The 12,479-nt window shown below is 41.5% G+C and overlaps 1 protein-coding gene across 1 annotated transcript; it reads left to right on the top strand.

Annotated features, from left to right (window-relative positions):
• Positions 1-2,794: 2,794 nt before the first annotated feature.
• SAMD7 (sterile alpha motif domain containing 7) lies at positions 2,795-11,346 on the top strand. The gene is made up of 8 exons (XM_010012385.1): positions 2,795-2,897; positions 3,751-3,877; positions 4,029-4,165; positions 5,259-5,337; positions 7,485-8,164; positions 9,156-9,277; positions 10,058-10,168; positions 11,074-11,346. Exons 1-8 carry the CDS (start codon positions 2,795-2,797, stop codon positions 11,344-11,346), a joined length of 1,632 nt encoding a protein of 543 aa, XP_010010687.1.
• The last annotated feature ends 1,133 nt before the right edge of the window (positions 11,347-12,479 follow it).

Genomic DNA, 12,479 nt, shown 5'->3' with positions numbered 1-12,479 from the left:
AGAATAGATAGGTCTTTTCCCACAAGGTTTTCCATGATTCTACACTTTAAAGTTGTATCAAATAATTTTAGTCACACTTGGATGTCTTTTCTGCCACACAGGGGCAGCTTCCCAAGAATAAGGTGCTTTGAACCTTAATATTCTCTAGTCAGGCACACCACGTGAAGGCCAAAGGCCAGGCTGTAGGGTGGTTAGCACGAAGTTTTTAAATTGCAGCTTTGCTTTCTGGAGGATTTAATACACAGCCAAACCACCTAAATGGCTCAGTGGACCAATATGGTACGGCAAGTACCATCATCCCAGTTGCCATCTATTTTTTGAGCTGCTGTAAAGTTTAGTTCAGCACTAAATCGCTTTAGTACTGAGCTTTAAAATGCTTTAGCAGCTCAGAAGCACTTTGGCAGCTCAAATGCTCTTCATGAAGCACCCAGCATGCTAAACCGCTTTAAGTCTAAAGTATCCTAAAAAAAAAAAAAAAAAAAAAAAAAAGGCAAAGGGAAACATGCCCAGCAGCGCATGCTCAGGTACATATGCCAAGAACAAAGTACACAAGCCCTGTTCTTGGGCTTGACAGGCTTATTTGCTTCCAGGAAGACCTGAACCTTGGCAATACATATTCTAACACTTACAGCACTTAAAAATGTAAAGAACTTAATTTTGAGGGAACATCAGTGGTGTGGTCCAAGTATAGTCTCTACTCTCAGTCAGAACAGCTGAAATTACTAACTTGTCTGCCTTTTGGAAAACTCATTTGGAGGCTGAGACCAAGTAGCCACACCATACCAAGGAAATGGCAAATTCCTGAAGCATGTGAATTAGATTGATAGCTTTCCCTTAAGATGTTTTGTAACTTATCCATAGGTCAAAGGCAATAAAATGAGAGGTAATAATTATTCTAATTTATAAATAGTTTGGGTAACAAAATGCAGGACTTGGCTTACATCACATTTTGGATAATGAACAGTTTTTAAAGTTCAGCTCTGTTTTGGAGAATGACTGGCTGTGAAAAAGAGAATTTTGGTTGTTCCTGCTTACTACTTCTAAGGAATTTCTGTATCCTAGGCAGCTGGTTTAAAGGTAGACAAACTGCTAGGCAATTGCAACCAACTTGTACTCATAACAGTGTTAACATCTCAAGCTATGTTTGATCTCACTGGTACTTACACAATACCACTGACTTTGCAATAGTCACATACACACAAACTGGTGCCACAGCTGGATTTTGTCATGCTAATGCTGTTAATCACAGCTATTGACTTCATAAGCCTAGAAACAGAGGCAGGATATTATAAAAATGACATTAAGTTCTGGTCTGCAAAGTAAGCAAGTTTGGCATAAATGTGATTCTGGTCTGCAAAGTAAGCAAGTTTGGCATAAATGTGAAAACACATGAGAGAGACCTGTGGGAGTTCTCAGAGAGGGCTGGCATTTTACTGCAGTAGCATCATCATGACATGCCAAAGGCAAACCAGGCAAGTAAGCCATAAAAAGCCAAACCATCCAAAGCTCTGGGTAATTTTGGCCATTTGTGCTTCAGAGATCACATCTTTGTGATTATTAACATGAATCCAACAGTTGTCAGCACTCAGCTGAAACGGAAGGTAGATGCTGTCAGGGAATTTGTCAGTGTCTCTGGTAGCGTCTGTACTCCTCTCTGCGTTCCTAAGGTGGCCCTCGCTTATCTATACCATATGACAGCTGAATTCATGAGCTGTAACCCCCATTTGCAAGATGAGAACACTTAAGTGTTACATCATCCTTGTTTCAGAAGAAAGAATCCATTTCATTAGAGCTAATGTGGGAGAAAATTCAATTCCCTAATTTCAATTTGAAGAAAAAAATTTAAAAAAAAAATCAATCATTTGCTGTGCAAATCTAATTTCAAAGGAACGTAAAGATCCCCTTGTTGCCTTCAGAGCTTGTCTGTTCCTCTGCCAACCCCTCAAAGTGTCCCACACAGAATGGCTTTTTAACATCCAGGCTGTGTGTTACAGGACTTATTTCCTCTATCTGCACAAATAATCCTGCTGTAGGTCATTCCCCCAAAATCCTGAGTAGGCTATACTGTGCTATTCATTCCCCTAGTATCAGGATCACTTGTAATCTAAAAACCTTCCTCTCTGGACAGACTTAGAAATGTCCATGCTGTCCACGTTAATGACAGCACAGCTACTCAGTTCTGCTTCTCTAGTGTATTAGTTTTCAGTCTAGATTTCTACTCTTCATCTGGCTTTATTTACCTGTACATATATGGATAATTAATCCTCACAGTCTTAAGGGGCTGATGTCATTTAGAACAGCTTATTTCTACCATTTCTTTCCAGCAGTTTCATTTAGTTTACAGTAGACAGGGATACAACGTATTACAATTCCGAAATTAAAACCAAAGATACCTGCATTCCCAAGCACAATACCTGTCACTGTTCTCAGGGCTGCTGGGATACACCAGGGGCTGCAAGCAAAAGACTTTGGCTTACTTATGTCCTTTTGAGCAGCTGTTTTTCCCAACATCCTGACTTTCCTTGCATAGTAAGACCTAAGGACACTGAACAACTCAGCATAAGTAAGGGCAACATTTGCACTGTCCCAAAAATACGAAGTTTCTATATGGTATCCATATAACCCACAAGCATTAAAGGGTACAGCTGTGACTGGCAGAAGGACTTCCTGCCTATCTGAGAAATAACTTACATGACCTGCTCCGTTTCTTACATTTTCTAATGTTTTGTTCTTGTCTTTGGGCCTGCTGATTCAGTTCTTTACACCAGAAAAGCTGCTGCTGCCTCCTTGCAGCATGACTCCACGAGATCACATGAGAAAAATGTCTATCCTGGGGGAACAAGGAACACTAGAAGAGAAGCACTTATACCGGTTAGCAAGTGGCATGGCAGCGGGAGGTAAGCAGGAAGAAGCTTAGCTGTACATTGGTTTATAGGATTGCTAATATCTGTACAATGCACATGAAACAGCCAGCAACAGGTTTGGTGTCTTTAAAAGGTATTTCAAATTTATCTTAGGAGTAACTGGAGAAACGTTTCTCTTAAACGTAATTAAAAGTTAACATGGGGGATTCTTGGCATTCAGAATCTGATCAAGTGATGCTAAGCATCTGGAAGAGAAGTCAAGGTCACACAGGAACTCAGAAAGAAAAGCCATAGCTGGATGTTACAATGCTCTTGCTCACCACTGCAGGCTCTTTTTTCTAGAACTGCTGTCTCATGACAAGGCAGGTTCCAGATAACAATTTTTTTCTAAAAATAAAACTGTAGTAGGAAGTTGTGAATGTTCCATCCCTGGTGGTGTTCAAGGCCAGGTTGGACAGAGCCTTGGGTGACATGGTCTAGTGCGAGGTGTCCCCCGCTCATGGCAAGGACTTGGAACTAGATGATCTTAAGGTCCTTTCCAACCCAACCCATTCTGTGATTAGAAACGAAAACTCTCTAGCAGAGAAATAAACATTCTTCTGTATCATAGCATTAATGAATTATTGTTAATTGTCCTTTTGTACACGTGGCTGCATACATTCTGTTATTTTTACTGAAGTCTGATTGTATAAATCTACATTAGTTAAAGTGGTTACATCGGCAGTGGAAACGTCTTTTTTTAGTTGCTGCTATTAAAAAAAGTGTGATTTGCTAACTCATACTAAAATGCTTGAGGAAACACTCGTATTTTTTCAAGTACAGTTATACTGCAGACAGAGTCACTTCCTAATTCATTACATTGACAAAACTCTGTGCTTTGTGTCAGAACTGCGGCAGCGACAAGAGATGCTCATGCGCAACCAGCTGATGGCAGTAAACCCTCAGCTGATGGGTGCAGGCCAGCCGAGAATGCAGGCGATTCCCTCCCAGTTTGAGCCTCGGCTCGTTGACAGGTACTTCGCAACATTTCCCTATCGTAACACGACAGTTAAAGAATAACTGTGCATGTGCTGCACCCGAGTATATAAACATGTTAGGTTATTCTTAACTAAACAATGCCCATTGCTTAGTTGTATCTGAATGTATTTTTTTTTCCCCTCTCAGAGATCTGTTACCTTCAGCTGAAATGATGGCATCAGCTGACCCAAGACAAATCCATATCGCGTCCCACCTTGGGCCCACGGTCCCACAGCACGCAAACATGCCAAACATACTGTCCAACCGGGTTTACCCACCCCCAGGTAAGGAAGCATTGTCTGCACCCTGGAAAGCGATAGCCTGTAAATGAGAAAGCAAACTCCACTTACTAGTTTTTCAGAGGTTTGTTGGTAGTGTCAATAACAGTTTGTTTTCTTTGGGAAAAACAGTGTCACTGACAAGAGGCAGTCTGCCTACCAAAGATTCTAAACTGTGCCAGTTTAAGTCTAAACAACATCCATTTTAACTTTTGTTAAACACACTGTTTTCAAAATCATTTGCACATTTTTGTTCTTTTCTTTTTGTATTTTCCAAGCATCCTCACACCCAAACAGAAGGCTGTAGCTAAACAAATGAGTCCAATCAACACTTTTTGCTACATTTAACTCTTGCTCATGTATGAGCACTGGCTGCTTTAAGACTACTTTACTTAAGATCATATTCTTTAATCATAATATAACATGACATTTTACTCATATAGCGCAACTACAAGTCCTCAACTACAAGGCTCAGAATTACAGGGCACATCTCTAAGGGGAAGGCTGATATCACAGCACTGCAACATAACTGGCACGTCATGCATAAATTTATGTATCACTTTATACAAAGAGGTCGTATCTTAAGGTTCCTTCTTTGAGATGAGGGAATAAATTCTCAATGCCACATAGATCCATAAACAAGAATTTCCAGCTTCAGCTTCCCCACCTGCAACGTGGATCTCAAATAAGAGATTCCTTCAAGAGGAAGTGTAATGTAAAATTAGATGGCACCTAGGCTGAAAACAGTTTTGAAGAGCAGGTTTGCTTTGCTTAACTCTTGCTTATTATTTTCTGAGCAGCTATATGTACTTCATAGACATAAGGCACCAAATAAAGCCACTCTGCTGCCCTCTTTCCTTCATGAATAACGGCAAGTATACGTAACTACAGGTTGATCCTGCAAACAGCTGATGCTGGACTTCATGTTTTTACTATATATTCCAAAACAATGAACACAAACAGGACTCAGCCAGAAGCCACATCAGCTTCCTAGTGAAGCACATGGTTCAAGTCTCAGCATTGCTTTGGGGTTTGTGCATTTTATTCAAGAAACAAGTGAATTTTAAAGATTTTCCCCCTCCCCCTCTGTCCCTTTTAGGATATAGCTTTCTGCAACCAGAATCCATGGAAGCTGTGGCCAGAAGACAGGAACTGGTTCAAAAGCAAAATATTGCCAGGTAATCAATAGTAAACTTTGTTCTGAGATACATGCCAGGATTAGGGCAGCAAAGGCAGCTGGAAATTGTTATTTCACAGACTTTTTGTGGGCTTTTATTTACAGTGATTGAGACACTTTTTCCAAGTCACTCAGGGAAGCAGAGGGCCCTTGACTACCTCTTAATGTATGAAGCTACTTAACTTTCTGCTTGCCCCTATTCTGCTTTTAGCCTTGAAATGATACAGGAAACAAACCCCCCAGCTTGATTAAAGACATAAAGAAGCTACAAACTTCAGACCTGATCCTTGAACTCTGGATCCAAACAACCTGAAGTTAGAAAAAGTCAGAAAAAATTAAAGATTACAGCTGTGTAAAATTAAAGATTACACCATTTCCATAGCCAAACTCTAAACCTCAACCACTCCAGCACTAGGCTTCAGCACAGGACTGAGTGGCAGTGCCCCTGACACACTAAGAGCAAAGAACAGATAAATTCTCAGCAGGCATCTCCAGAGAATTATGACAGAAGTGTTTTGAGATCTTCAGTCAGCAAAACTCAATTACTTTCAAGAGCAAGATCTGCATCAACAGTGCATTTCATACAGCTCCTGTCATATGACAAAGCCCCTCAGAAACACAAGTAAAATGGCTAGCAGCAAGCATGGCCCTCATATACACCATCAGCCACATCGGAACTAGTCCTACCTGTTCAGGCTCTTCCTGCAGTCCACCAAACCCAGGAAAACCCCAACAGAAAAAAAGCCCAGCCTAAATCCACAAGATAACCCCTAGCCCCATCCTTTTGCTGTCCTGACAACTGCCACTAGATTCATGCTGCTTTCTGCAGCACACATCACCTTTAGAGCTGTACTTGCTCCTTTCACCCTTTCTTGAAACCAGGTGTTGGCAAACAATCTGCTGTGCTTGCTGCAGCTGTGCTGCTGAGCACCTGGGCCCAAATCCTTGTTCTCCAAGGGCCTCTGCCTCATACCAATATTCAGTGATCCCCCATCTGCTGGTCCTTGGAGCAGACTATCTTATCTGGAGGAGTAGTCAAGAATGTAAGGCTTTTTTCTGTTTATCTCCACCTCAAGAGCTGTGTGTGAGTAACAACAACTGGGCAAGACGTACAAGGACATGGTACACAGACAAAACACTTCCACTGCATCTCTGAAAGCAGAAAAATAGTAATATGGAGGTTGTTGCAAAGATGAAAAGAGGGCAGAGAAAAAGCCCCAAGTGTTACGGAGTGATAAACTAACTCCTTTTTGTCACAATTGTCTGAATAGATACCTTTTGACCAAACTATTTCTTGACAATTTTACATTAATGAGAAGTCTCCTAAAAGTCAAGACTCTCTCTAACCTATTACCCTCATTGCAGTTAAGAGCTACAGTAGGAGCTACAGCTTTTTGTCTGCTCACTAGGCTGGCTCCAGGGAAAGCTGATGCCAGCAAACGTTGGTACAACAGAGGCACATACTGCTCCTTGTATTCTCTGTGTCCCACTGGTAAGCCCTCCTAACCACAATACCAGAGGCAGGAAGCTGTCACATGCCATGGAGCACTGGTTTTATACACCAGAAGGGAAAGCAGTTGAACACTTACCACCAAGACCTCCCCCTTTCACACTCCAGAGCCATGCTCAGATGCCAGGCACTATGGAGAGTTACTCAAGAGACTTATATTAGCTTACTCTGAATGCATGCACAGGTTCCATAGATAATGTCATTGTAGTTCTTTATCACTTACAGTATCACTGCTGTTTTGCAGTTTTCAGTACAATTTTGGTTGGTAACTTCTTCAGTCTTACAACCCTGGAGACAATTTTCCAAATCCCAAGTGAGCATAATCACTGTAATAATGCCTGGATTGCCAATATACAAACTACACTTTTTTTTTTTTTTTGGTTTGAAATATTACCTATAGGCATCACATGGAAGATATATTTTCTCTTCCTTTTAGTTTACTGTATGTATCTGGCAGCACAATAAATATAGCCAGGTTTGCCATTCCATCTGCAGTTTGTGCTCTCTCAATATAGGGGAGAGAGAAGACAAGCAGTACTCCTGCCTATTCAATTATCTGAGTTTTAATCTGCTACTGAAAACAGAGGTGATGAAGGAACTGAGCTGCCCTAAGTGTTTGTGCTCTATGTGTCTCTTAGGATGGAAATGGAGATGAGTGCTATTTTTCAGCAAAAAGAAATGGAGAAAGCTCATCGGAAAGGATTACTGGGCCTGGAAGCACCTTTCCTTTACCATGGGATGCCAGCTAGTCCCATTGCTTTCCGTGGCAGGCACAGACTGCCTGAAGGCCATCTCCCCAATGACTTATATGTTCATCGTACCACCCTTGATGAAATTCATGGCAACACTATGCTCATGGCAACCAGCCCATACCCTCCAGTCACCACTTTGCAAAGGGAGAGGGGACGTCGACCAGGGAGAAGAGCTGGAAATCACAAAACTGCAGACTGTAGTGCCAATGGCACAAAGAGCCAAGCTGATGACAAAACTACAGACCCTGCTGCAGCTGCAGTGGATGATGAGAAAGAAGACAAGAAAGAAGCAGAGGTGGAAACACCAAACAAACATGAACAAAGCAAAAACCAGACTGAGCCATCTGCAGTTGCCAAAAACTGCAAAGAGTTTGAACAAAGCTTGAGAAAAAACTCTGCTACTCACGAAATTTCTACTGAAACCAACAGCTGCAGCAATACAAATGAGAAAGAATCTAATAGCTCCTGTGCTGCTTTTGATGACAAGTTCATGTACCCTTCTGCAATCCCATTCTCAGCATTACCATATGGATTTCCAGTACCAAGCAACGCATTGCTACCCTCAGGTTTGTCAAATCTGTAGATTACAGTAGGGTGACATGTTGATACCATTTATTTTTATTGATTTGCTCTCATTTCCTCCCTCTGTTCTAAGCAAAGGTTTTGTATGATAGAGTCATGGCAACTAAATGTAGAATTCATATGCAGCAAGTAGTAATAACTTGGTAAATCCAAGTCAGCAAAGGTGGTTTACCCATCCTGCAGACTTTGTTGCTTGCTGGCACAAGGAGGTTTTGCATTCTAGGTAGCAGTGCTTTTCTTTCCAGGACAATACAGTGGCACAGCAAAAGTCACAAAGCAGCCCCCTAACTGTTTCAGTGACCTGTGCCACACACTATAGAGCTACAGGGTATCACCCTGCGTTTATCTCAGTCCCTGCGGACAACGCACTTGTCACCCCTAAGCTGTCAAGTTAGCAGCACTTTGAGGTTGTCCACAATTCTGTTCAGCGTGGAGTTTCGGGGAGAAATGTAGCAGCACACAATATACTAATCACAATTCCTGTGTTTGTCAAACAGGACAAGGAATCCCTTAGAAGCTATACTCGTTTAGGAACAACCTTAACCCTAAGGCTTGACCTCCCCAAGAACAGAGCATAAGACAGAGGCCTCTCCAGCCACTATGCAAGAATCATTGTTTCTAAAGCTTTGCAGCTCTTGTTGAATACACCAGTGCCTTGCAAAACTTTGCATTACCTAAAATGAGAACAGGCTGAACCAGGGTGATCTACCAAAGACATACTGTATCACTGAAAACCACAGAACCATAGAATCATTTAGGTTGAAAAGACCTTTAAGATCATTGAGTCCAGCCATAAACCTAATACTGCCAAGTCCACTGCTAAACTGTAAACTAAACTGTATCTGTCTGTCACTACACACTGCAGTTAATGCATCAGATTCTGGAGAAGTGTAAAAATCCTCATGTTAACAATTGTTTCCTATTGATTCGCCAGCAAAGTTCCAGAAACCTAACATTTTTGTTCCCACCTCAAAGGAGCACATGGCCTGATCCTGAATGGAGAAGACATTTCTTCCACTGAAGACATTCGCAAGTGGACTGTTGATGATGTTTACAACTTCATCATTAGCCTCCCTGGCTGTTCAGAATATGCCCAGGTGATTATAAACACTCTTCACATTTTCAGGTCTTTAGGAGAGTCTAGATTTAAAGGTCATCAAACAAATCTAAATGCTAGAGGTTAACTGGTTGCCACAAACTTACAAATGTAATAGTTTTCACTGTGCTTCAGCATATGAAGTTACTTCTGAAAGGGGAAGCCAGTCCATGATCTGAGGTTACATGTGCTTCTGCTGCACTTGTGACTCAGTGGTCATGACACATACCAGGAGGACCAGCAGTAAAACAATAGTGTAAGAAAAGTATCTTAATTTTTTCACTCCACATGCCCTGCACAATTTTTATGCAGATTAAGGCAATTTTGCATTATTGGATATTGGTATAACCCACCCACGACCCCTGAGTTCTTATAGCATCATTCCATTTGAAAAATGAAATATTATTAGAAATGCAAGCACAGGGGTTGAAATCTTGCATATTCCCAGTAAAGCCTTAATAAGATCAACACTATTCTTTCATCTGTAGCAGGCTGCTTGCACAAAACCCACAAGAACACAACAAACAAAAAGAACTAAGTAACACTGAAACATTACAAAGCTCCCACTTGCCAAGAACATGTAGATAAGCCACAGGCAAATGTGCTGATATCCACATGCCTGAACAAGAGACCTCATGCTGCAGCTAGGAGATAAATACAAAGACAAAACAGTATAATTATTAATTTCCTCCTTTTATTGCCTGTGCCTCAGGAATAAGCATAAAAACTAACCAGTAAAGTCTGTTTTAGCACACCATGATATGTTTTATCATTTCATAAGATATTTAAAGACCATGCTATTGATGGAGAAACCCTCCCACTGCTGACTGAGGAACATCTCCTGGATACAATGGGATTAAAACTTGGACCAGCACTAAAAATCCGCTCTCAGGTATGATCATTAAATGTGTGCCAGGATGGCAAGTCACAGAGATATGATAGAGTCAGGAGACAAGAGGAGGAAATTCCTCCAAAATAAACCACATTTTTTCCCACTGATAAGGTAACCACCATATTAGGAGAAGCAAACTCACTCCATCATAGTTTGCTTTTGCTTCTCTGTGTGTTACAACAGCATGCAGGACTAGGGGAGGTTAGGACTGTCAGTTTGAGAAACGCTTAAAGTAGAGTCAGGATACACCACCACTGGAGACTAGGCTGAGGTTGGAAGTGGAAAAGATGGGTTTTATGAACTAATTCAGTTTCACTCCATTTTCCCCTTCCCAGCCGGTAAGAAGTGCTCTGACACATATATGCTTTTGTCCCAATCTGACTTTTAAAATATACCAAGTAGAGGTTTCTACAGCCCTTCTGGGAATATAATCATACATGTTTCAGGGACAGGCTGTCCCTCTGCATTTAAAGTCTTTGGCTCTTAATTTCATCCATTACCATCAACTCTCTGTGTATTTTTATTGTCACCTGGTTCTTTTCGTTTTCTTTAACTCCTTGCTCCCTCTCACTCTTCTCACTAAAACCACCTTCCCCACTACTGGCTGGCAGTTTGCCTTTCCTCTGTCCCATGGGTGCTACAGCTGCCAGGCCCAGCACACTGGGCCATTTCCAAGCTGAGTATTGCCAAGATTATCCTTCCACAAGAACCTGGGCCTAGAAAAACACAAAAGAGGGAAAATGGAGGAGATTTTTTTTTTTCCACTTTTGCTAATGACTAATAACCATTTGAGATGGGTTATCTCCTGGATGTCCCTAGCATTGCTACATAAGTCAGCCTTACGTTTAATGGTTTTAACACTATCTCAAGAAGAAATTGCTGCAACTGGTCTTTTATCTCTAAAGGTGTCTCAACGTCTGGGCAATGTGTTCTACATGATGAATCTTCCTCTGCCCATGCCATTGCCACCTGCTTCAGGCAAACCCTCGGATCAGCCTCCTGACATAACCTCCCCTCTTCACTGTAACAGCACTGGAGATGTGCTGGATAGTCCAGGCTCTCAGGACCCAGAAACTTCACAAGCAGTGGAACAGATCGTTTCAGAAAGCAGGGAAAATCCATGCAATACAGCTGGATCTCAGGCTGACTTCCAGATGATCACTTTCCAGAAAAGTTGAGCTAAGTCCAGGACATAACATGTTTTTAACAGTACAGGAACCTCTAGTTACAAAGCACTTGAGAAGATATCTACAGTGTGAAACCTGTGTGACTGGGGCTGAATGAAATATGCTGCAAATGCAGCATGAGGAAGTGTGGTATCTGAAAGGCATTACCAAAATGCAACTACATGTTGGTGCAATTACTTTCAAGTGCAACACATTGAAAAGAAACCAGTACAGTTAACAGGTACATTTAATTTTTCACTGAAGTCCAGTGTCATCACTGGAATCTGTCAGAGATGCAGAGTGCACTGTCTGTCTTACAGCGTGTTCCTGCAGGCTGCTAAGAAACTATAAGGAAAAGTTACAGCTTCCACATAGAGCTTGCTGCTGCTCCTGTTAAACAAAATTTATACAGGATATTTATATGAAATTCATTGGGATAGTATAGAATTACCTGCAAAATACAGAGAAATAGACCCTAGACTCAGCAATTTGAGTTAATTCCATCGCTATTTTAGAACTAAGCCTTTCTAAGTGCCTGGTAAGGGTACAGACAAGAAACATGGATTAAACCCTGGGCAAGAAAATACCATGTGTAACAGAAATTTTAATTATTCTGAGGCATTCTTATCACTGAGGTTTGAATTTGCTGTGAGAGACCGCACTGCTGAGATGAGATTAGGAGGAAGCACCAGCAGACTCCACCATGAAGACCAGTCACTGGGACAGTAATGTTCTAGCAGGCAGCAGGCTCAAGGCCACCCAGTTCCTGCCAAGCACTGCCACAGCTCACCCTTCCCCTCAGCTCACATCAGCAACCCATGGAAAACTCTTCACTTGGTGAAATACTCGTGTTCTTCACTTTGGAAAAGACCATCAATTATAGCCTGGAAGCTCCCTTTTCTCTGCAAAAATATGGTTTCTCCTCACTTCTGCTACAGATGATTCATGACCTCATAGCAAACAAGAACTCAAAATACCGTTTTTAGCTAGGGATAAATCCCCAGCATTTTATTGTGATTCTTGTGTGAATTATCTTGGTTCCCTCTTTAGGGGCTTGGTCATACAGTGATCTTCCACTTAGGCTTTGGAAGTCATTATACTTTCTCTCTTCTCCTTGCAAGAACACTTCTTTACTCCAAAGGATA

This window comes from Nestor notabilis, unplaced genomic scaffold (genome assembly GCF_000696875.1).
Source record: "Nestor notabilis isolate BGI_N333 unplaced genomic scaffold, ASM69687v1 scaffold33833, whole genome shotgun sequence".
Lineage (NCBI taxonomy): Eukaryota > Metazoa > Chordata > Aves > Psittaciformes > Psittacidae > Nestor > Nestor notabilis.
This window is presented reverse-complemented; position numbering and strand designations above follow the sequence as displayed.